Below are 23452 nucleotides of genomic sequence, written 5' to 3'. Positions count from 1 at the left end.
ATTTACTTATACTGGATAGCTTATGACTTTAGACAATGCTGTAACTTGAGTGATATGGGTAACTTCTTTATGAAGCAACTAAAACAAACAAATTGTTGCTGTAATATAATGGGATTCTTTACAAAATCTTAATAATAAAGGAAACATTTTACAAATACTAAATATGTATATAATATGTGTAACTTGCAGTGCAATAACCAAGTTATTTTATATAAATGGAAACTCTGTCTTGGAAAAATATCAAGGTATTTCATGCCAAGTGGAAACATTACAGTAGAGAAATCAATAATCAGTTCCTAGAGAAGGGCTGAAATCTAAATGTGGGTTAGCTCCGGGGTTGAAATAAATGCTCTGAAGGGATAAGCTGCCAATGATGTAAAAGATACAATCAAATACCTTTGCTTTGCTAGACTGACTTTGGTACAACAAGAAGTTTACTGTAGTCACTGCCAAACTTTTGGTTAATTCCCATGGGCTATTCAACCTGGGACCATGATTTTCCTAAATCAGGCATGTTATGATTTTACAAAAGCTAGTGGAACACATCTATGATCATGCAGGTCATGATAGACGATGTCTTGTAAGTTTAATGAAGAGTTTTTGGGCAATCTGGAAAACACTGCTCCCAGTTGTTTTTTTTCAGTTTAGCTGAGGTAGGTAAGGGTAAGTTAGGGGATTTGTAACTGAACTGCATTCTGCTGCCATTTTCTCACTGTCTAATCGTCCCACTGCGTCAATTTCCTCCTAACTAGATGTAAATAGGTATGTGGCCTGCAACACTTCTAGTGAGAAGGGGCTGTGACACCAGCTTTTAGCCATGTACAAAGAACTTTTAATATATCTACCCCAGCAGATTCACAACAACTTCTAGCCATCCAACTCAAGCTATTAAAGGGGATGTCAGTGGGCCTTTATGTAATGCATAACTTCATCATCTGTAGATCTGTAAGAAATTGACCGATCATTTAATCTTAAAAATCCAGTCCAATACTGTGTCTTTGTACAGTTCTGTGCCACAACTAATAAACCCAATGCCAGTATACACTTCTTTATATACCCCAATGAATTAAAAGTCAAGTAAATACAATATGAGTTGACTATTGAATAAAATATTCACCAATAATTAAACTAATGTGGGCTTTTTCTTTTGGTACCACATGGCACCATAATGGGCAGTACATTAATGTAATATTTCCAGCAACTATCAAAGACCGCTCTCTAAAATTGGCTTTGACTAGTCATCATGAGCAAAATGATTTGGTCAAATCTCCCATACCAAGAAAACTTTCTGATTCAATCCTGCAAGTTGGAACCAGAAGAAGCTATTAGTTATTTGGCTGACCTGGGCAATGATGAAATGTTCAGCTCCTGAAACAATAGCTTTGGATGTGTTTTACCTTTGAGCCATTAGCAATGCTATGCCTTGTTACACACCTTTCTAATATCAAGGCGAAACTCTGGGGGAAATGCTACTATGCCCTTTTCTCTTCTTCCTTATCCCTTCTTCCCAATCAGCACTTAAGCACTTGTCTCTTGAGACTTTTCTCTAAACTCATCTTTTGGAAGTCCCTTTCCATTGCAAGAGTCACCTTCAAGCATGACAATTCATTCCCTCCTCATACAAATACTGTATAAATGAAACCAGAAAGAACTAAACTGGCCCCCATAACCACTTAGCATTTTCATCTCTAAACTCATTTACTGGTTAGCAATGCAAACGTGGCTGCTAATCTCCAAGTAGACCTGGATCTCTACTACCATATAAATCACCCACATCTGATTTCTTGCTTCTCTTCCCCTTATAGATTGTAAGCTCTTGTAAGCAGCACCTCAACTTCTTTGTTTCTCTGTACTTTGTTTTTTTTACTAATGTGAATATCTTGTTGTGTATATGTTTGAAATTGTTTTATCTTGTATTCATGTCCTACAGTATTTCTCTGTATGTGGGAGAAGATGGAGCCATATTATACATTAGTAGTAATAGTAATACAGCAAATTGCAATGTTTTAAGAACAATTACTCTTACAATTATTATGGTCTCTATACAGCAAGAGGTCTCAATTGTGCTTGACACTAGCTATGGTTCTTTACTGCTGGATATTGAAAGAGAAAATTTCTTGAAAAGCAAGTGCTTTCTTCCTACCTATCTTATCCCTCCTTGTACAACATAAACATCCTATTTTTATTGGCATTTGATACTTGGGTCCTGATATCAATTACAGTTATAGAAACTTTTAGATTTTTACCATAATGGAACAAGTGACAGAATCCATCATATCCGTCATATCTTGGTGACTTCATGATGTTCTGGTTTGTTCCTACATAAAATCACATTAGTCTTCAGCATTATGATAATGGATTATCAGAGTCCCTGATGTTTAGAATGGGTTAGGTAGACCAAGGCGAGCATATGGGCAAAGCCCAGTAGGTCTGATATGTTTGGTTTGGTCTTTTCACATTTCTATGAACTGGTTAGAGACATCAGATGACTCTGAAACTTAATTTTCCAAGGAGAGCAACATCAACAGACTTTTCTAAGTTTTAGTCATCTGTAGCCTGCTGGTCAAAATGACCAGCAGGTGGTGCTGTTGTTGTTTTGTTTAAAAAACTGCTAATATATGGAAAACTAGAGAAAATAGTAATTTAAATTTCAAAAGTGCTTAGAAGAGCAAGGGAAGAGTAAGAAAAACAAAAAGGAACACCAAGGGAAGAGTAAGGGTTTACATTTCCTTTGATTTGCACCAGTGCACCAGCAATTAGCTTTTAATAGTCTATTGTGTTTTAGGAAATGAATGCAAAGGTCTGATTGGTTGCTATGGGTAGCTGCACTGGTTCAGCTAAGCATCCGTGTTTGTAAATCATGCCTTTCAAGTGTTGCACAAAAGGGAATTATTAAATAAAAGGTAAATGCTGCAGACATAACATGTTACAGGCACGGAAGTCCACAGCTCAGCAGAAGGCACCAGGCAGAACATAGGTAAAACACAAAGAAAATAAGAGCAGCGAGACATAATGGGAATTACATGCTAGACACCCAAGCGCTGGAAGATTAATTACAAATAAAATTGCTAAAGGCACACTATTTGAAGAAGTAAGATTTTATGAAATTAAATTCTTTTGCGTGATTATTAAACTGTGGGAGTCACCCAGTTGCTGATAAATGTACACAGTCCTGCTGGAATATCACCGTGTGCCTTTAACAGGAATGACCTTTGAAACACTGAATTTAAAATTAATCTTGATAATGCAAAACTATAAATATTGCACATCAGCATTCAGCAGTAGTTGGTTTAGTGTGAAAATCCATACCAGAGGTCATTCCAGAATTCCAAGTGAAGGCTCGGAATAGAAAGCTAAAATATGTGAATTAAAAAAACACACACACACACATGGAAATGCAACACTGCCCTCATCTGGCAGCCCGGCATAATTTCATCTGTATTGTAAGGAACTAGGAACACTTCCCTGTTCCATTATATGGAGTCGATTCAGTCAGCCCTGCAAATGCATAAAGAGTGTGACAATTGATTATTTGCACCCTTAGCATTCAATTAGGCGTGATATGGCTCAGAATATGCTCATACGCAGCCGAGTATGAACAAGCTCAGTCTGGTTAGGGAACCTGATTTTGAGCATGAAACTTGCCCAAGTATGGCTACTACAAAAAAATATCCTTGGCACTTTTGAGTTGGGATCATTTACCACCTCCTGGGCAGGGTGCAAAGTGCAAAACATGGGCACAATGCAATCTTTCTTTATGCTCACTTTGCACTCTGTTTGCACAACGACACTGTCTCCTGTTGTTGCACAATTGCTTCAGACCTCTGTGCTCTATTTCGGCCTTTAGGGTAAAGACACACGGAGCTACTAGTAGCAGCTACTTGTCGTGGCTACTAAAATAGACAATGCTGATCATTTACTGATAACTGTCTCTATGTTTGATTTAGCAGAGGCAATTCTCATTATTGTCTATGGCAGGGTATTTTCTGGAGTTTAGTAGCCATGAAAAAGTAGCTGCTACTAGTAGCTCTGTGTGTCTTCATCCTTAGATACACCCTCGAGTAGAGCATGATCTGCATTTAGCAGTTCTCAACTTAAAGGTGGTGGCCAGGGGAGGCATGTCCAGACCAAAAGTTAGGGACTGGCAGAGGACACAAGCTGCAGTGGAGCACTGTCCTTACCACTAGTGATAAGGGAATCTGTCCCAAAAAATGCATGAAACTCTACTTTTTTGATGCAACCGTGACTTTTTGATGCAACCACAATTTTTTTTTCACCCAGTTCATGAAAAAATACACAGATGGCGAAAAAATTTGCTCATCACTACTTACCACCCGTCCAGCATGAGATGTATAGCACAGCGGTCCTACAGGCAGAAATGCTGCCTAAATAAGCACTAAGGGGTGTGCTATTGTTACCTTGGTGTTCTTGCACTTCTGCCCAGGGAATTGACTGCAGATAAGGCAGTTGCAGGTAGCAGGTCCAAAAGGGTAAAATTTTGGGTTGCAGGTTCTGGCTGGGTTTCAGATAGCATTTGCTTTAAAACTAATGTAGCCTGTAGCCTAGTTCCCACCTTGCCACAAGGTCTACCAACAAAACTATAGCTTCCAGGTATATCTAGCTAAGACAAAAGTAAAGTCTTGAATTCAGCACTAGGTAAAGGTATAGGACCCCATATCCAAAATGCTCAGGACCAAGGGTATTCCAGATAAGGGGTCTTTCCGTAATTTGGATCTCCATACCTTAAGCCTACTAAAAAATCAATAAAACATTAATTAAACCCAATAGGATTGTTTTGCATCCAATAAGGATTATTTATATCTTAGTTGGGATCAATTACAAGGTACTGTTTTATTATTACAGAGAAAAAAGAAAAAAAATTCTAAATTATTTGATTAAAATGGAGTCTATGGGAGACGGGCTTTCCATAATTCGGAACTTTCTGGATAATGGGTTTCCGAATAAGGGATCACATACCTGTATAAGAAATTATGAGAACATTTACTAGCCCCTTAAGGCAACATTCTTTGGTGGGGTAACCGACCCTTCCACATTTTATCCTCCTTTGCCTTCCCTATCAGTAGGCTATTTGTGCAGCTTCATAAAAGGTGTTTTAGGTGCCTGCACATCCAGGTTTATCCCATCATGTCTTGTTTTTATTTCTGACATGCTTTAGGTATATATGATGTAGGAGCTTGGCTTGGCTGCTTAACTCTTTCATCTTTCCAGTTTGGCTTAATATATAATGCTACCCTATGACTTTTATTAGTTAGAGGTCTCCCAAGTTCAACCAGACCCATAGAAATTTATTAGCCTGTGTGCTCAAAAACATGAGCACCAAATGTCTCCTAAGTTGGGACACACAATGATGTGAACATCTGTTGTACACATGGGCCATAACTACAGTCTGATCTGCAGGACACTTCTACTGTTAATGGGAATCTAAAGGAAACCTCAGGCCTGCTTAACTTGCTATCTGGACCTCGCTCTCAGTAAAAAAATAATAAATAGGAAACTCAGACCCTTCATGAGAAGGTATCCACATACCTCTTTCTTTTCAGGAAGAATATACCTCTCTTTAACTAGACTCTATATACCATCTGCATTGGGAGAGATGGTGCCTATAGTAGCAGTGGGGGGGTAATAGCCTCTGGGAAGGGACTGTGGCTGTGGGATATCAGGTATAGTAGGGAGAGATGGTGCCTATAGTAGCAGTGGGGGGATAATAGCCTCTGGGAAGGGACTGTGGCTGTGGGATAGCAGGTATAGTAGGGAGGGATGGTGCCTATAGTAGCAGTGGGGGGATAATAGCCTCTGGGAAGGGACTGTGGCTGTGGGATAGCAGGTATAGTAGGGAGAGATGGTGCCTATAGTAGCAGTGGGGGGATAATAGCCTCTGGGAAGGGACTGTGGCTGTGGGATAGCAGGTATAGTAGGGAGAGATGGTGCCTATAGTAGCAGTGGGGGGATAATAGCCTCTGGGAAGGGACTGTGGCTGTGGGATAGCAGGTATAGTAGGGAGAGATGGTGCCTATAGTAGCAGTGGGGGGATAATAGCCTCTGGGAAGGGACTGGGGCTGTGGGATAGCAGGTATAGTAGGGAGAGATGGTGCCTATAGTAGCTGTGATATAATAGCCTCTGGGAAGGGACTGTGGCTGTGGGATAGCAGGTATAGTAGGGAGAGAATTTTATTAAAATATATTAAACAAATACAATAAAACAATAATTACATTTCAAACAAAAAATACATATAAATCAATATCACATCAAAAAAAAAACAAAGCGTACCTCCCTCCAAAGCATCTTATTTCTTACAGATCATTATAAAACGCAATCAAGAGGCATCTTTATGTTTCTTTTTTTGAGAATTGTCCAAACATTTCCCAGCAGACCGTTTAACCTGTACCCGCACACCTGCCCCCTGACTCTCCATCACATCTTGCTCCCCCAACTCCCCTTCCTCCAGTGACTCCTTTTCTGCCCCCTGAGACTGATTGCAGGTATAGTAGGGAGAGATGGTGCCTATAGTAGCAGTGGGGGGATAATAGCCTCTGGGAAGGGACTGTAACTGTGGGATAGCAGGTATAGTAGGGAGAGATGGTGCCTATAGTAGCAGTGGAGGGATAATAGCCTCTGGGAAGGGACTGTGGCTGTGGGATAGCAGGTATAGTAGGGAGAGATGGTGCCTATAGTAGCAGTGGGGGGATAATAGCCTCTGGGAAGGGACTGTGGCTGTGGGATAGCAGGTATAGTAGGGAGAGATGGTGCCTATAGTAGCAGTGGGGGATAATAGCCTCTGGGAAGGGACTGTGGCTGTGGGATAGCAGGTATAGTAGGGAGAGATAGTGCCTATAGTAGCAGTGGGGGATAATAGCCTCTGGGAAGGGACTGTGGCTGTGGGATAGCAGGTATAGTAGGGAGAGATGGTGCCTATAGTAGCAGCGGGGGGATAATAGCCTCTGGGAAGGGACTGGGGCTGTGGGATAGCAGGTAAATATAGCAATCAGAGATTGTTAAAAAAATATGAAAAATATATATTCTTATATATATATATATACAAAAATATACAATGCAATTTTAGCTGAAGTGTAAAAGAAACACATACAGTAGAAATAATCAAATATTTTTTTTAAGCCTCATTCTTTTCAATTCTTTGCCCAAATTTACCCATCTGCACTGCCACATACAGTATACTGTTTATATACCCTGTGGCTCAGGCCGGTCCCAGATTTTTACATGATCCCAATCTTTCCTGGGGTTTTTTTTTCAACAACATCCACAATTAGCTCCGCTCTCTGCTTCTTCCCTCTCTGCAGTAATTTCCCCTCTTTGTATCTTGGGGCCACTTAGCAGAGCAGAAACAGCTAGTGCTAAATTGAGGCTGGCAATAACTGACTGGCTAGACATCTACTCTACAGCGGTAAATCCCTATTTCTGAACCGGTAATTCTTTCTGTATTTTGCATGAGATTGCCTGTGGGGATAAAGCTGGAAGCCTGTGCAGTGTGACTTGCTTTATATGAACAAATATGTCACTGCCTTCTTCTTAGGTTATGGTAAGGAATGGCAATTATGCAATTCAGTATATATATATATATATTTACAAATTAAACCTTGTATAGTCCAGCAGGGCTTGATAGCATAATGCTCTAGGACTTAGGTACCCCAAACAAGTAAACATATATTTTTTGCATTAAACTGTACCCCATTGCTGAGTATAGCACCTGTGTATATGAGCTTCACTCGTATTTGTTAGTGAAACAGCAGCAAATAAATGACTTGAGAGTTGAGCTACAAATAAGCATTTTGCCCAAGGCTTTTGCTAACAAATAATGACTGAATGCATTAATCTCTATGAAATAAAAATGGCCATATGGGTGGGTGAGGAGACCCTGCTGCTGCCTTAGGTGTGCAGCCACTTTCTGCTGATGTCTCTATGGTTCTTTCCGGTGCCAGGGAATACATTAATTTGCTCTCAGGGGGATTCCGGCAAGTCAGTAGAAACATGTGCAGAGTCTATAATTATGCTCGCTAATACTGAATGACATGGTTCTGGGCCTCATGTCTAACTCAGAGCTACATATATACAGTATATATACTTATGTATTTCTTGTCCTAGTTTTTTTCTATAACATTTTTTTCCTGTTTATACAATGTTTTATACTAAATGATTTTTTTTTCTTACCAAGACTAAAGTAGTGCCACACATTTTTCTTTTTACCAAAGAGACTTATCTTTTTTCCATTCGTATTTATCTCCCTTAGCAGAAACCTATACCCCCAAACAATGTAGGTCTCTATAAAGATATATCACATAAAACATGTAAATCCCTGCTTCATCTGAATAATCCAATTTTTATAAAAATATACTTTTTAGTAGTGTGTGCCATTGGATAATCCTAAAAAGAAAATTGCCATTTTAAGTGTTAAGGGCCGCCCCCTGGGATCATAGGAGTCACAGTGCACACAAACAAGCCAAGGCACACATACATGCTAGGCCCCATCAGCCAATTAAGCAGGGTTGGACTGACCCACAGGGAAAACACAAGTGTCATCTCTGCCCTATTTTACTGCTAACTCTCTACACTAAGCAATGTCTGCACTAGAAACCCAACCTGCTCTTCACAGTACAAAGATCAAATGCAGTGTATAAACCCCAGGGGGCTCCACCGCACCATGCTGCTTTCTGCCAGGGGTGTGCAGGGCTGGGGTAGGATGGTTGGTGGTGGCCAGGGGCTTGTGACATAGGACTGGGAAGCAACAGAAAAGTCTACAGTTGGTGGCAAGACGGTATAAGGGTATGACAGCTAGGGGCACATTTACTAACCCACGAACGGGCCGAATGCGTCCGATTGCGTTTTTTTCGTAATGATCGGTATTTTGCGATTTTTTCGGAAAATTGACGCGACTTTTTCATTACCAATACGATTTTTGCGAAAAAACGCGAGTTTTTCGTAGCCATTCCGAAAGTTGCAATTTTTTCGTAGCGTTAAAACTTGCGCGAAACGTTGCGCCTTTTAAGTTTTAACGCTACGAAAAAAGCGCAACTTTTTGCGCAAGTTTTAACGCTACGAAAAAATCGCAACTTTCGGAATGGCTACGAAAAACTCACGTTTTTTCGCGCAAATCGTATTGGTAACGGAAAAGTCGCGATAATTTCCGAAAAGTCGTAAAGGCGCCGAAAAAAATCGCAAAAAATACGAAATAGTCGCAAACTGTTCGTTTTCAAATCGGATTTTTCCAATTCGGACTCGGATTCGACCCATAGTAAATGTGCCCCCTAGTGTATGACGGCTAGTGTCACAGGCCCAAGATAATGTCAACAGAAACAAATATGGCTAGATCTCAGTACTTGCCTACTGATTGGCTTATATCAGGGGTCCCCAACCTGTTTTACTTGTTGGGCAGCAAAACAAGCATGAAAAAAGTTCCTGCTGGTACCAAATATGGGCTGTGATTGGCTATTGGTAGCCCCAGGAGGCTTTGTTTGCCAATACACATGGTTTTGATGCAACTATAGCTTAGCTTCAAGCTGGTAAATTAAAAATTAGCACCTTCTTTGAGGCCACTGGGAGCAACATCCAAGGGGAAGATGAACAACATGTTGACCTCAAGTGAATGGTTGGGGATTTCTGTTTTATAAAATCAGCTGAATCTGGGTCATGGTCTATGAGCCCATAATTCAGATTGTTCCATGTGTAACTGACTTTCTTAGTTCACAATCAAGACATGGAAACTCAGTATTTAGCATATATAAACATCCAGTATTTAGCAATGAGCCCTGAGCTTCCTGCAGCAGTGAATGTCCAGTTAGCAGTGAATTATGGTGAATAACCCTAAGACGTTAGGTTTCAGGACACTTATTCACTAGAGCACCATTAAGGCTTATGGTTTTCGTTCTTTCTGCTGCTGAGGACTACAGCTCCCAATGAAAACCTAGCCAACGTAGCTGGGAATTATCTGATGCAAAGGAAATCTTTCTTTTTCTATCGAAGTTACACAGATGCCTTCACTGACTTTAACAAATGTATTAAAGATGATATTTCTGTGCACGATTTTGTCCAGGGATTTACAGAATCACAAGTCAAAACCCAGCACGGCTAAGATATGTATCATTACACGACTGCCAGCAAATATTGTAATCAGCAAGCTTTGTGCTTAAAAGGATGCCTCATTTCCTTACTAAAGCAAGCAGCACACACATTCATTCCATGCTGGGAATCCCTGGGGTAAATCTGGGTATAGCATGCCTCTGAGAGAAGGTTTTTGCAGACGACGCATTCTCTTGCTTGTCAGTGCACTTGAAGAATGTCCTGGCACTGAGAATATGTCTTATGCATCTTGCTCAGTAAATTACCCCTATTTATAATAAGAATTTGCCATACATCCAAGTTTATACAGATAGAACATAAAGGAGCACTAGACGGCATAGACTATGGGGTTAACTGATCTTTCTCCAGCACAGGATCTTAAAGTCAATACTAGGTCAAATTCCATATAACTTTGTGAATTTATAGTTCATTTCCAGGCTTTCCGTGGTTGCTTCGGTTTTCAATGATGGCTTCTTCGAACTCTGTTTTCACCCTTTGATAAGAACTCTATTTTCACCTCTTGATAAATATACCCCATGCTATCTACAATAATCACGGTAGCCATCATCAAAGAACTAAGAGACCTGGAAAACCAGGAGATTAAGTGAGAGTTGAGATATGTCTCTTTGAGTCCCACAAATTACATGAATAAAAGTAATATGGAAATACTTCCAGTTAATCACATAATTACAGCCCCTGCCCTGAATCCTCCCAAGCATCAAAGACTGACACAAGGGCTAATTTACCTTTATAGCATTACAAATAGAAGCAATATCTGCCCATATTGGTGCCATTCATTTAAACTACTTGTGCCTAAACATGCTCTTCGCTAAGCACCACTGTATCTATTCAATCGGTTCTGGTGTATAGCATACAGGAGATCTCTGGAGCTACTATTAACCTGAACTTGGGGGAATGCCCCTAATTCTTCATTGTGGGCTACTTTAAAAGGGGCAGCAGGCTTGTACCTAAAGAATCCCAGATGCCATTTTAACAATGAGCACCAGAAATTCCGCAATTCCGCCTCCACCAATTTTGAGTGCCTTTGAATGAGTTTTAGCACATAAGATACTATAGTGGCAAGCACAAATCCATGTGTGATTGCAATTATACTGGAATTCTGGGGGAAAAGCTGCACTATGGGAAAATAATCTTTGTGTATTGCAATGGACCCAGTTGGCATTTATAGGTTAAAGTTACTTTCCAAGGTTGCTTTGGATGCTATACAGGTTACAAGTCAATGTACCAGCAAAAATATGTCCTTATGGGAACCAGATATTTTGTACATTATTAGAAAAGGAAACTGAATTTCCTTTTCCTATGAGCCTATCAAATCTCAGCAGGGGTTTCAGTAGATCAGGGCCCTTTCAACAATCACTGACTTCATCAGTGTAAAATCTTCGGCTTTGGATGGACCGTTTGAGGCAAATTCGTTTTGACATTTCATTTTACCGAAAGCGAAAACTTTCAGGTTTAAATTGAACTTTTTACATTGTTTTCTGGGGAGAAAGCCCTGTAAATCACATAGCAATCTCACCTGTGATACAGGCTATATATAGGGTGTGTAGGAAAGAGTGAGAATAAACAGAAGAGCAGAACTCAGAATGAGGATCTGGGCAGAATGAGTCAGTAGCTGTGCCTTCCTGTGTCTAACACAATCACATGCATTCAGGGCTCGGTTTAGCTTTTTATAGGAATTATTATTATTATTTTCAAAAAATGTGTTTGTTATTATAGAAACAGAATAATACTAGCTGAGGTTGAAATAAGTAACTTTTTAAGCCCCATAGCAATATCATTTTAGGTACCCCGAAACTTTCCAAAGAGAATCAGCTTCACAATTGTATCCTGATACTGCTCATTAGTAGTGTTGAGTGACATTTTTTGCATGTTTTTTCTGAGAAAAGATGCCTATAGACTTCAATGGCCACAAAAAAAGTTGTGTGGTATAAAATCAAAGTCATAAAAAACAGCCATTGACTTCAATGCATTTAGCAAATTTTTACCATTTCACCAATGTTTGGGCAAATCAAAATGGCACCGATTTGCTTATCGATACTCATCATCCTGGGTCCCAATGGGCTCTCTACACTTCCCTCTTTTGTTATTCCCCTGGGTACCCATCAATTTAAACCCTTAGGGGCACATTTACTAACCCACGAATCCGAATTGGAAAATTCCGATTGGAAAACGAACATTTTGCGACTTTTTCGTATTTTTTGCGTTTTTTTCTGCGCCTTTACGACTTTTCGGAAATTGTCGCGACTTTTTCGTTACCAATACGATTTGCGCGAAAAAACGCAAGTTTTTCGTGGCCATTACGATGCGCTCGTATCTTGTTGCGACTTTTTCGTATTGAGCGCTCGTAAGCGGCGGGCGGAACTTTCAGACTTAGCATGATTTTGAAAGCCTCCCATAGGACTCAATGGCACCCTGCAGCTCCAACCTGGCCCAAGGAAAGTCTCCCATAGGGCTCAATGGCACTCTGCAGCTCCAACCTGGCCCAAGGAAAGTCTCCCATAGGGCTCAATGGCACTCTGCAGCTCCAACCTGGCCCAAGGAAAGTCTCCCATAGGGCTCAATGGCACTCTGCAGCTCCAACCTGGCCCAAGGAAAGTCTCCCATAGGGCTCAATGGCACTCTGCAGCTCCAACCCGGCCCAAGGAAAGTCTCCCATAGGGCTCAATGGCACTCTGCAGCTCCAACCTGGCCCAAGGAAAGCCTCCCATAGGGCTCAATGGCACTCTGCAGCTCCAACCTGGCCCAAGGAAAGCCTCCCATAGGGCTCAATGGCACTCTGCAGCTCCAACCCGGCCCAAGGAAAGCCTCCCATAGGGCTCAATGGCACTCTGCAGCTCCAACCTGGCCCAAGGAAAGCCTCCCATAGGGCTCAATGGCACTCTGCAGCTCCAACCCGGCCCAAGGAAAGTCTCCCATAGGGCTCAATGGCACTCTGCAGCTCCAACCTGGCCTAAGGAAAGTCTCCCATAGGGCTCAATGGCACTCTGCAGCTCCAACCCAGCCCAAGGAAAGTCTCCCATAGGGCTCAATGGCACCCTGCAGCTCCAACCTGGCCCAAGGAAAGCATCCCATAGGGCTCAATGGCACTCTGCAGCTCCAACCCGGCCCAAGGAAAGTCTCCCATAGGGCTCAATGGCACGATTTGCGCGAAAAAACGCAAGTTTTTCGTGGCCATTACGATGCGCTCGTATCTTGTTGCGACTTTTTCGTATTGAGCGCTCGTAAGCGGCGGGCGGAACTTTCAGACTTAGCATGATTTTGAAAGCCTCCCATAGGACTCAATGGCACCCTGCAGCTCCAACCTGGCCCAAGGAAAGTCTCCCATAGGGCTCAATGGCACTCTGCAGCTCCAACCTGGCCCAAGGAAAGTCTCCCATAGGGCTCAATGGCACTCTGCAGCTCCAACCCGGCCCAAGGAAAGTCTCCCATAGGGCTCAATGGCACTCTGCAGCTCCAACCTGGCCCAAGGAAAGTCTCCCATAGGGCTCAATGGTACTCTGCAGCTCCAACCTGGCCCAAGGAAAGCCTCCCATAGGGCTCAATGGCACTCTGCAGCTCCAACCTGGCCCAAGGAAAGCCTCCCATAGGGCTCAATGGCACTCTGCAGCTCCAACCCGGCCCAAGGAAAGTCTCCCATAGGGCTCAATGGCACTCTGCAGCTCCAACCTGGCCTAAGGAAAGTCTCCCATAGGGCTCAATGGCACTCTGCAGCTCCAACCCAGCCCAAGGAAAGTCTCCCATAGGGCTCAATGGCACCCTGCAGCTCCAACCTGGCCCAAGGAAAGCATCCCATAGGGCTCAATGGCACTCTGCAGCTCCAACCCGGCCCAAGGAAAGTCTCCCATAGGGCTCAATGGCACTCTGCAGCTCCAACCCGGCCCAAGGAAAGTCTCCCATAGGACTCAATGGCACCCTGCAGCTCCAACCCGGCCCAAGGAAAGTCTCCCATAGGACTCAATGGCACCCTGCAGCTCCAACCTGGCCCAAGAAAAGTCACCATACTGAAGCTTGGATGAATCCGAATCTTTCGTACTCGGCGCGAAGGCTACGAAAAAGTCGTGACTTTTCGCGCAAGTAGTAACGCTACTACTCACCAGATTTTGCGCAACATTTGGAATGGCAACGAAAAAGTTGCGACAATTTTGCAAAAAATCGCCAAATTCTGATTATTACGAAAAAAACGCAATCGGACGCATTCGGCCCGTTCGTAAGTAAGTAAATGTGCCCCTTAGTGTAGCATATCCTTCCCTAGCTTACAAAGGAAGTTAAAAATATTTTATTTCAAGCTGCATAAGGGGGAAATAAATCCCTTTCAAAATTCCATCCTTGCTCCATTTTAATTTCCACTTAAGAAATAAGCCATTTCTTAAAGGTGCACTCTATCAGTATTTGTTAAGCATCACTCATTTTACTATGTTGTACCTATTTATGATCCAACTTTTTAATCATGCCTTTGACCAGTTTACTTCCATGTAATGGATAGCGCTGCTGCCTTGCAGCACTGGGTTCCTAGGTTCAATTCCAGCCAGGGCTCTAATTTTAATTCTAAAACATTTTCCCCATGTTTGAGTGTATTCCTCTGGGTTCTTCATACCCCCAAAACATACAGGCAAGTTAAGTGGCTCTTGATATTATTGACCATAGAGTAGCTTAGATAATAAGCTCCACTGGGGCAATGAATGACGTATAGCCATTGCAGAATATGTTGGTGCTATATAAATGTATGTACAACAGAAAGCTGATGCTTAATGAATAAGTGAACAGTATAGAAATTCACTAAAAACAATTAAATCACCACAAGGAAGCATACATTAAAATTGTGGAATAACTTAAGCAGCTTGCGCCCATGGGGGTTTATTTACTATCATAGGCTCTAAATTGCACATGTGCAATTACAAATAGCAGCTATTCAATTAGTTAGTGGGTTAGAAACTACATTATACAGGTATTAATAAATTAGCCCTATGGTGTGCTGAACAGCTACACAGGGATCTTGCTCTTAGCATATAAAATGGATAGGAACAGGACACATATCTCCCCCCAAAGTATTGTGCAACCAGTACAGGTATTACCTTACAGGAATGGTTTACGTAAAGCCTAAAGTTACAATGCCTCAGTACTAAGTAGGTGAAAATAAAGATAAAAGTATATTCCTTGCTACACAAAGAACCCAAGCATGTAAATACGGTTCTAATGATAAAGCCCAATTCATCATTTCATCTGTACCAAGCATTTTGGATTCATAATTTTCCCATATAATTTGCTGTTTGCTTATTCTGATTCATAGACACTAGTAAAATTAACCCATAATGCTTTTCAATTCTGAAGTAAAAGATGCATTCTTCTACTGAGCCCCCAAAATTCATTTACTTTTGCAGTCTGAAATCACTCTGAAGATCATTCAGTATTTCAGCAGCTCCCTGCTATCTGAGCAGCTACACTTTTAATTTTCTTATGCTTAAAAGCTAAAGTGTAAGAGCCCGGGAATGAAATTACATACTTTTACTATCGAGAACATCAGCAGATGTAGATCAGACTGGCTGTCAGGTTCCCTGTATAGATTATCGGTACATTCAAATCATACCCGGAAGGATTTGCACAAAAGATCTTGTTCTCTTTTTTATTTTTTTTTTCTAGTTACTGAACCATACAAAGACATTGGGTAAATAATTTTTGCAGATGCTATCATTATCTGCCATTTCCATTCCTGATCCTTTTAAAAAAGCATTTAAAATAAGGTATGTTTGAGTTGCTGCTCTCCTTTCTAAATGTCAAACAAAAAAGTTTGTTCAGAAACAAAAAATACTATTCATATATATGAATGGTTTATACCAGTGATCCCCAACAAATGGCTTATGAGTAACATGCTGCTCACCAGTCCTTTTGATGTTGCTCCCAGTGGCCCCAAAGTAGGTGCCATTTTTAGATTTCTGGCTTGGAGACAAGTTTTGGAAGCACAGAGACACAGTTTTACTCCAAGCAGAGCCTCCTCAAGGACAGCAGTCCCCATGGGGCTACCAAATAGCCAATCACAGCACTTATTTGGCACCCCCAAGGAATAAATTAGGGTACTTTACTGTGGGTTTAGAATATGAAGAAAACCCCAAACCTCTCTAGGGATGGAAGGACCAATGTTCACTCAACTAGACATTGAGTTCTAATCTAAAGTCATATTTTTCTTCATTTTTCCCCACTCCTTTGATGTAGTTGAGCAGAGCCACCTAAATGTCCCCCCAAATATGGCCTTTAATCCTTTCCATCCCAAAAGTACCTACAGGGTGAACACTTGGAGATGGGATCCTTAACCATTGACCTGAAGTTTATTCAATGTCCTTGAAGCCCTAGGAGCATTCTCTGTTCTGCTATGTATTACGTAGAACTTACAGCAAGTATTGGAATGCTCAGCCTAGAATTCTTTTACCCAAACTGCCTTGGGTCACGCATACAAACAGTACATAGTGAAGACTCAGCAGTACACTGTATTAGTGATTTGGATGCTAAAAAGGTTTTATTGGCTCATAAATGGCCCTGTAAGGCCTGAAACATTTCTTTTGTCTAAAAAAAAATACAGATTAACAGTGTGCTGCAGTTACTTGGACTTGTATTATTCGCTCATAATGGCTTATAGGCAATGTTTCGGGCTACACTGGGCCCTTTATCTAGACCCAGTGTGGCCTGAAACGTTGTTTATATGCCATTATGAGCCAATAAAGCACTTTGCCCACCCAAATCACTTCGATGCTGCTGATTTTTCACTATGTACTATCTATGTTACCTAGAACTGTGATTTCACACCATGATAATATTTAGTTACTGTTCCCAGCATTGCCGTAAAGCTGCCCTCACTAGCTTTTACTGCCTTGTCTATTGCATTTACTGCCATGTCTAGGAATAGTTGAAAGTCACCACTATTGAATTAGCCAAGCCCCTTTCAAACATGCTTTTTATTACCAATGGGCAAGTTGATCACTGCAATTTGACTGGATAAGGGATAAAGTCAGTTGGGCACATTGGGCAAACACAGTTTGTAACTCCCATTTCAGTAGTCCGTAATGGTGTACAACATATGCTTGCAGACTTGGTTCCATAGATAGTGTCAATATATTTTCAAGTGGGTAGTTTCCTGGAGGGCGATAGCTGTCATTTTATTGCTGTCAGGTGTTTATATGCTCTTTGCAAATGAGGACTATAAAGACCATGCTGGTAATTCCAGGGCTGGTGCCATTGCACATTAGCTGCTTTATAGTTTCGGCAATAAGAGACACACAGGAACAGGTGCAGCATAAATGTTCTCAACACCGGTGCAACAAATTACTGTGGAAAATATAAATAGAGGCAGAATCTTAGCATGCAAATCTCTGCTAGACATTATAGTCATGGGGACATGTTTACTAAAAATAGCATTACGTTTGTGACCTACTTGAGTTCATTTTTTTACTCTTCTGGCTGAAAGAGACACTCTTTACCTAAACCCCACAATACAAGGCTGTACATCTGATCTGAGATCAATGTCAGAGCATCTAGATGATGAGAGGATTGTCAAGTTCATTTTGTACTTTGATGTCAGGCTGAAAAAATCACTCTATAAATATTGCAGTCTGTGTTCTCCAGAATGTGCCAATTTTGAAGGAAGCTGTGAGTATTTGCATTCCTAATCAACATTATGTTTTCATGGCATCCAAGGGGAATGCATCCTATATCACAGGGGTGTCCCAATAGTGAACATCATCTACCAGTAGATATTGATCTGACAACCTGTAGATCTAAACTGCCCAAAACAGCTCCATTAGGTACATTCTGGGCACTGTTTTCTTTCAGTGTAATGCAATAAAGTCCAATTTTAGTGGCCGTGTAAAGCTGGCCATTTAGACAGAGCTGGTACCTGTTTGACCCATGGGGGAGGGGGCAAACTGATGATAGTCCTTATTTGGCACCCCCAAGGAATAAATTAGGGTACTTTACTGTGGATTTAGAATATGAATAAAACCCCAAACCTTTCTGGGGATGGAAGGACCAATGTTCACTCAACTAGACATTGAGTTCTAATCTAAAAAGTCATATTTTTCTTCATTTTAGTTGTAGTTAAACTGCCCTCAACAGCTCCATTAGATACATTTTGGGCACTGTTTTCTTTCTTTTTAGTGTTCGTGTAAAGCTGGCCATTTAGACAGAGCTGGTACCCATTTGACCCATGGAGGAGGGGGCAAACTGATCATAGTCCTTATTTGGCGAAATAAGGGGGCAAACTGATGGTCTGTTTGACTGATTTATAGTAGGATATCTATTGGGTTTAAAGATCCTATCAAGCAAGGACCACACTGGCCCTTTGATGAGGTCTACCTTTAGTTGGCTTGGATAGGTCCTTGTTATAATCCCATTGTTAGCCAGACTCAAACAACCAGAGGGAGAAGCATGATTCATGACTTCAGAGAAGGGGTTCCATTAGTCTATTACTCCGATCGAGCAAGTGCTTAGCATTGCACGCACTGATGTTACGTTCATCTATAGGAAACTATTCTCCTAACATACAGTTCTTGTGCTGACATTGCCTCCAGAAAAAGTCTGAAACTCTGTAGTGTGAGTTTTTACTAAGGACCCGTAATTCTAGATGTTGCATCCTGATATTGCCAATTGTGCGGTGCCCATAAGACATTTTAAAATTAATATACATCCTAAATATCACTTTGACCAGACTTACAGGAATCTCTCTTGTACACAGGAACCCAAATGGTTAAATTCAACTTCTCTACAACTTTTTTCTATCAAGCACTGCTGCTGAAAAAAATTGGATAGTATCTGAGAATTCCTGCTATTTCATCTTATTTGAAGGAGGTGCTAAAATAGAACTGAGTGTACATTAAGAATACTTGGTGTCAAGGAGCATTTTCTGTGAGAATATTATACAAATCTGAAGAATCTCTTTTCCTGCTTATTAATGGAATATCATTGATGTTTAAATAAGTGGCTTAATGTCTTCAAGCAACTTTGTTAATTTATAGATGTAACAAAGGCGACATAGCATAGGGCTTAGTTTATATATTGCCACCAAGAAAGGGACATTGAAGCTATCTGCCAGATCTACTATTCTTTTGATAGATTCATTCTATACAAAGTGAACTGTATTGATAGACAGAGTTTCAAATGAGACATGGACGATTTCTTGAACATGCATAACAATCTTAATTGGGATCTTAAGATCTACAGTTTGTTTAGTATGGGTATCACTCTCTCTATATATATATTTATAGTTTATAGATATAGTTTATAGTACATAGATAGTCTGTATAGGTATGTGTATATACAGTATACTGGGGTTCATTTGGAAAGGTCAAACTTGCTGAACTTTTGTCTTTTTTCAAATCAAAACAACTTTGTATGTGAATGAATGGAATTGTGACAATGAAGAAAGGATGGGCCCCATTACATATATCAGGGATTCCTAACCTGCAGTGGTCCAGTTGACTAACCAATCATCAGTTGCACTGACCTGATCTCAAGGAATGGAAGTGTGGGCCATTTTACTCCTGACTTTCTATAGATGTCTTTTTATGTGTAGTTACAGATATTTCTAAAGCTCTATCAATTGTTTTAAGTTGGAGATATTTCTAAGGCTCTATGATTTGTTTTAAGTTAGACAAATTTGTTGCACTACGATTAACAGTCATTTGTCTAGTTAAGAGCTGGAATTTCAGATTTATCCACCATAGGAGGAGCCATTAAAGGCATATTGGTATCCTCTGCTAGATTGTTAGTTACTAATCCATCATGCAACTGACTTGTTAGCGTAAAGACAGACCATGGCGCTTCTTTCCAGTGATGCCAAAAATGTTACTGAGGTGCCCCACAATGAATGGTGGGGTTCAATTTTGGAAATTTCATTAGGACTTATTGTTTTTAGTGCAGGGCTTACCATACTTCCCTGCTGATTTCCATTTTGCACATTCCAACAAGAATATCGTTACAAAGGTAATCAGTCAACATTCCAGACATCATTTTTATTGAAATTATTAATTCATACGAATGCACAAAATCAAAAATATTTGGATTTGTAGAGCACCGAATCAAATCAAACCCTAAAAGACATATTCAAAATGTAAGTATAACTAAAATTTACATGAACTGTGAACAAAAAAAATGTCAATTAGTCCTGGATTTGGTGTACCCTTATTGATTTAATCATGACAAAGCAGCTAATCAATCTAATATAACTGGTTATGGCAGTGATCCCCAACCAGTGGCTCGGGGGCAACATGTAGCTCACCAACCCCTTGGATGTTGCTCCCAGTGGCTTCAAAGTTGATGCCAATTTTTGAAATTCTGGCTAGGAGTCAAGTGTTGATTGCCTAAAACCAAGTGTAAAGCCAAACAGAGCATTCTATAGGCTGCCAGTCCACATAGTGGCTTCCAAATAGCCAATTATAGCTCTTATTGGCATCCCCAGGAACTTTTTCATGCTTGCGTTGCTGCCCAACACTTTTTCCATTTGAATGTGGCTCATGGGTATAAAGGGTTGGGGATCCCTGGGTTATGGTATCTCTTTGTACAGGCTATAAGCACAATTAGCACAATTTCCCATTGCTAGTTATTTTCAGCTGACCTGGATTAGTGACATCAGGAGAAGCCAATCTGTCACCTAGGTCATTCCTCTTGATGGTTACTTGGAAATGATGGAAATGATACAACTACAATAGATAGTGCTATGGAAAGTGGATGAATTTATTTAATGTACAGTATATGTCTTTCCAACCAGCACCTACAAAAATTATTTCTTGACAACATTTTATTTCATAAGAGAAATAGTTTGACTTTATAGTTGAGAGAGCCGTGAATGATATTTTGGTCCTGTTTATATCCCTTGTTTAGTACTAAGCCAATTGCATACTACATAGTTTAGCTGTTGTTTATGTAATAAAGTGTGCCCTGGTGTCCTACTACAACCTGAATGTCTGCCCCCATGGCTACACAGAAGGTTATTTACAGGAGCCTCTGATAATTATACATTATCTGCCAAAATTTCTATTGGTTTATTTAAAAGGAAAGTAAAAAATAGGTAACGTAACCTTTTAAAAGCTATAACACAGAGTACTATATTATATTCATCTCCATGGCCAATTAATGTTCTAGCTAATTTTTTTTTTTCTGTTCTATTTTTAGGCCTTCATCCAATGGACTGCCACAGTTCTCGAATATTGCATGATACAGAAAAAGATGATAATAACAATGATGAATATGATAATTATGATGAACTGGTTGCCAAGTCATTGTTGAATCTTGGCAAAATAGCCGAGGATGCAGCATACAGAGCCAGGACAGAGTCTGAAATGAACAGCAATACATCTAATAGTATGGAAGATGATAGTGACAAAAATGAGCACGTGGGACGAAAAACTGAGCTAAGTTTAGATTTGGACAGCGATGTTGTTAGGGAAACAGTGGATTCCCTTAAGCTCCTGGCACAAGGACACGGTGTAGTGCTTTCAGATAACCTCAATGAGAGACACTTTGTTGACAATGCAATGCAGGAAGATACAAGGAATATGAACTATGTAATGTTAGGGAAACCTACAAACAATGGACATGCTGAGAAAATGATAGAGGAGAGTGATGAGGAGGTATGCTTGAGCAGTTTGGAATGCTTGCGCAACCAATGTTTTGACTTGGCCAGGAAACTTAGCGAAACCAATTCCCATGACAGAAGTCAACAGCAACATATGAACATGCGAATGCACAGACAAGAGGAAGATTATTCTGATCATACACATGATAGGAATTATTCCGACATGATGAACTTGATGAGACTTGAAGAACAACTGAGCCCCAGATCAAGATCTTTTTCTAGCTGCGCAAAAGAGGATGAGTGTATTGAAAGAGATGATGACACTACCTCCATCACCTCAGACAGGTCAGAAGAAGTATTTGATATGACGAAAGGCAACTTGACACTTCTTGAAAAAGCCATTGCCTTAGAAAGTGAAAGAGCAAAGGCAATGAGGGATAAAATGGCCATGGAAGCTGGAAGGAGGGAAAGCATGAGGGACTGCGACGACCATTCGGTCAGACATCTCTCAGGGGAAGACAGGAGACTAAAGACCAATGATGGTCATGTCAAAAAGCCATGCTATACGAAAGGTAAAATTTTATCTGGATATTTCTTTCTAGAGCCATATACTGTTTTCTGCATTGTAAGATCAACTATTCAGATGTAATAATGATTATACCTTCAACATTTTAAGAGGTTTTAGGCACAGAACTGCGGAGTTCATGACATTCTCATTCAGTTATTGTAGCCAGCAATGACAAATACCTGAATTAAAGCAATCATCATTTATTACCTATCTGAGCACACAATAAGGCTTGATGCAGAGTGCAGCTAAAGATGGATGTTATAGAGTCCAAGTGTTTTGCTGTGTGCAAGGCACATGAATCAGGGATCTTTTGCTGTAACAATATGCAATTATTCTTTTATGTCTTAATTGATGACCTGATTAGTTCCTGAATACCATATGAGGGATAACTAGGTGTTTCATTAGAAATGAAATGAGAGCAAAGATCTTAGTATATTGCTCTATTATCCAAGGAAAATGTATGAAACCGTTGGCACCAACGTTAAATATATCTGAAAAACATTGAATTTAAAAACAAAACAGTATTTTTGTATCATAGCAATAAAGGATAAATAAAAAGTTACTTATCTTAGACTTCCTGAAAATTGTTTTTTTTTTCTGTTCCCCCTTACAAAAGGACCAGATAGAGGGACTCATAGAAAAAAAAACTACAGTATAGCTACGTAAAAACACATTTCTTTACAAGTACAAGTAAGCTTATTTTAAAACAATATCCTCTAAAAATACTCTACAGCCCCCGAATAGCTCAGCTGTAGCTCTTTCAGCTACTTCCTAGTCTAATATGAATTTCCACTCCCTTTTCTTTTCTGAGATCTCCTTCTCTCTTTAAAAGTCAAGAGGGTAAGGTTGTCTGCTGTGCATGCCTGATTGATTTCCATTGGAGCAGAGGCAACAAGCATGCACAATAGGAACCTCTTTGATTGTCTTCACAGTAAAAAAAAATGAGAGCTCAGAAAAGAAAAGGGGGCAGAGCATAATGCTAGAGCAGGACGTAGCTGAAAGAGCTGCAATTGAGCTGCTTGCAATTTAGAAATGAGTTTTAGAAATGAGACAAGATTGAATGCAGGTAGAAAGGTATATTATAATATAATATATTATATAAACATTTTTCAGAGTAATTTTAGAGGCAGAAAAAAAGGTTAACTATTCTTTAAAGGAGAAGGAATGTAAAAATAGGTAACAAGAAAGTGACAAATTTGCTTACTCGCTACCCCAC

General features: G+C 40.3%; 1 protein-coding gene across 11 annotated transcripts in view; it reads left to right on the top strand.

Annotated features, from left to right (window-relative positions):
- myt1l (myelin transcription factor 1 like) overlaps positions 1-23452 on the top strand; it is a 303857-nt gene that overhangs the window by 226078 nt on the left and 54327 nt on the right. For all 11 annotated transcript variants that reach the window (XM_031902860.1, XM_031902863.1, XM_031902856.1 and 8 more), the window contains one exon: positions 21266-22240. In XM_031902860.1, the coding sequence (XP_031758720.1) occupies positions 21266-22240 (975 nt within the window). The remainder of the gene's footprint in view (positions 1-21265; positions 22241-23452) is intronic.

This window comes from Xenopus tropicalis, chromosome 5 (assembly GCF_000004195.4).
Source record: "Xenopus tropicalis strain Nigerian chromosome 5, UCB_Xtro_10.0, whole genome shotgun sequence".
In the NCBI taxonomy this organism is placed as follows: domain Eukaryota; kingdom Metazoa; phylum Chordata; class Amphibia; order Anura; family Pipidae; genus Xenopus; species Xenopus tropicalis.
This window is presented reverse-complemented; position numbering and strand designations above follow the sequence as displayed.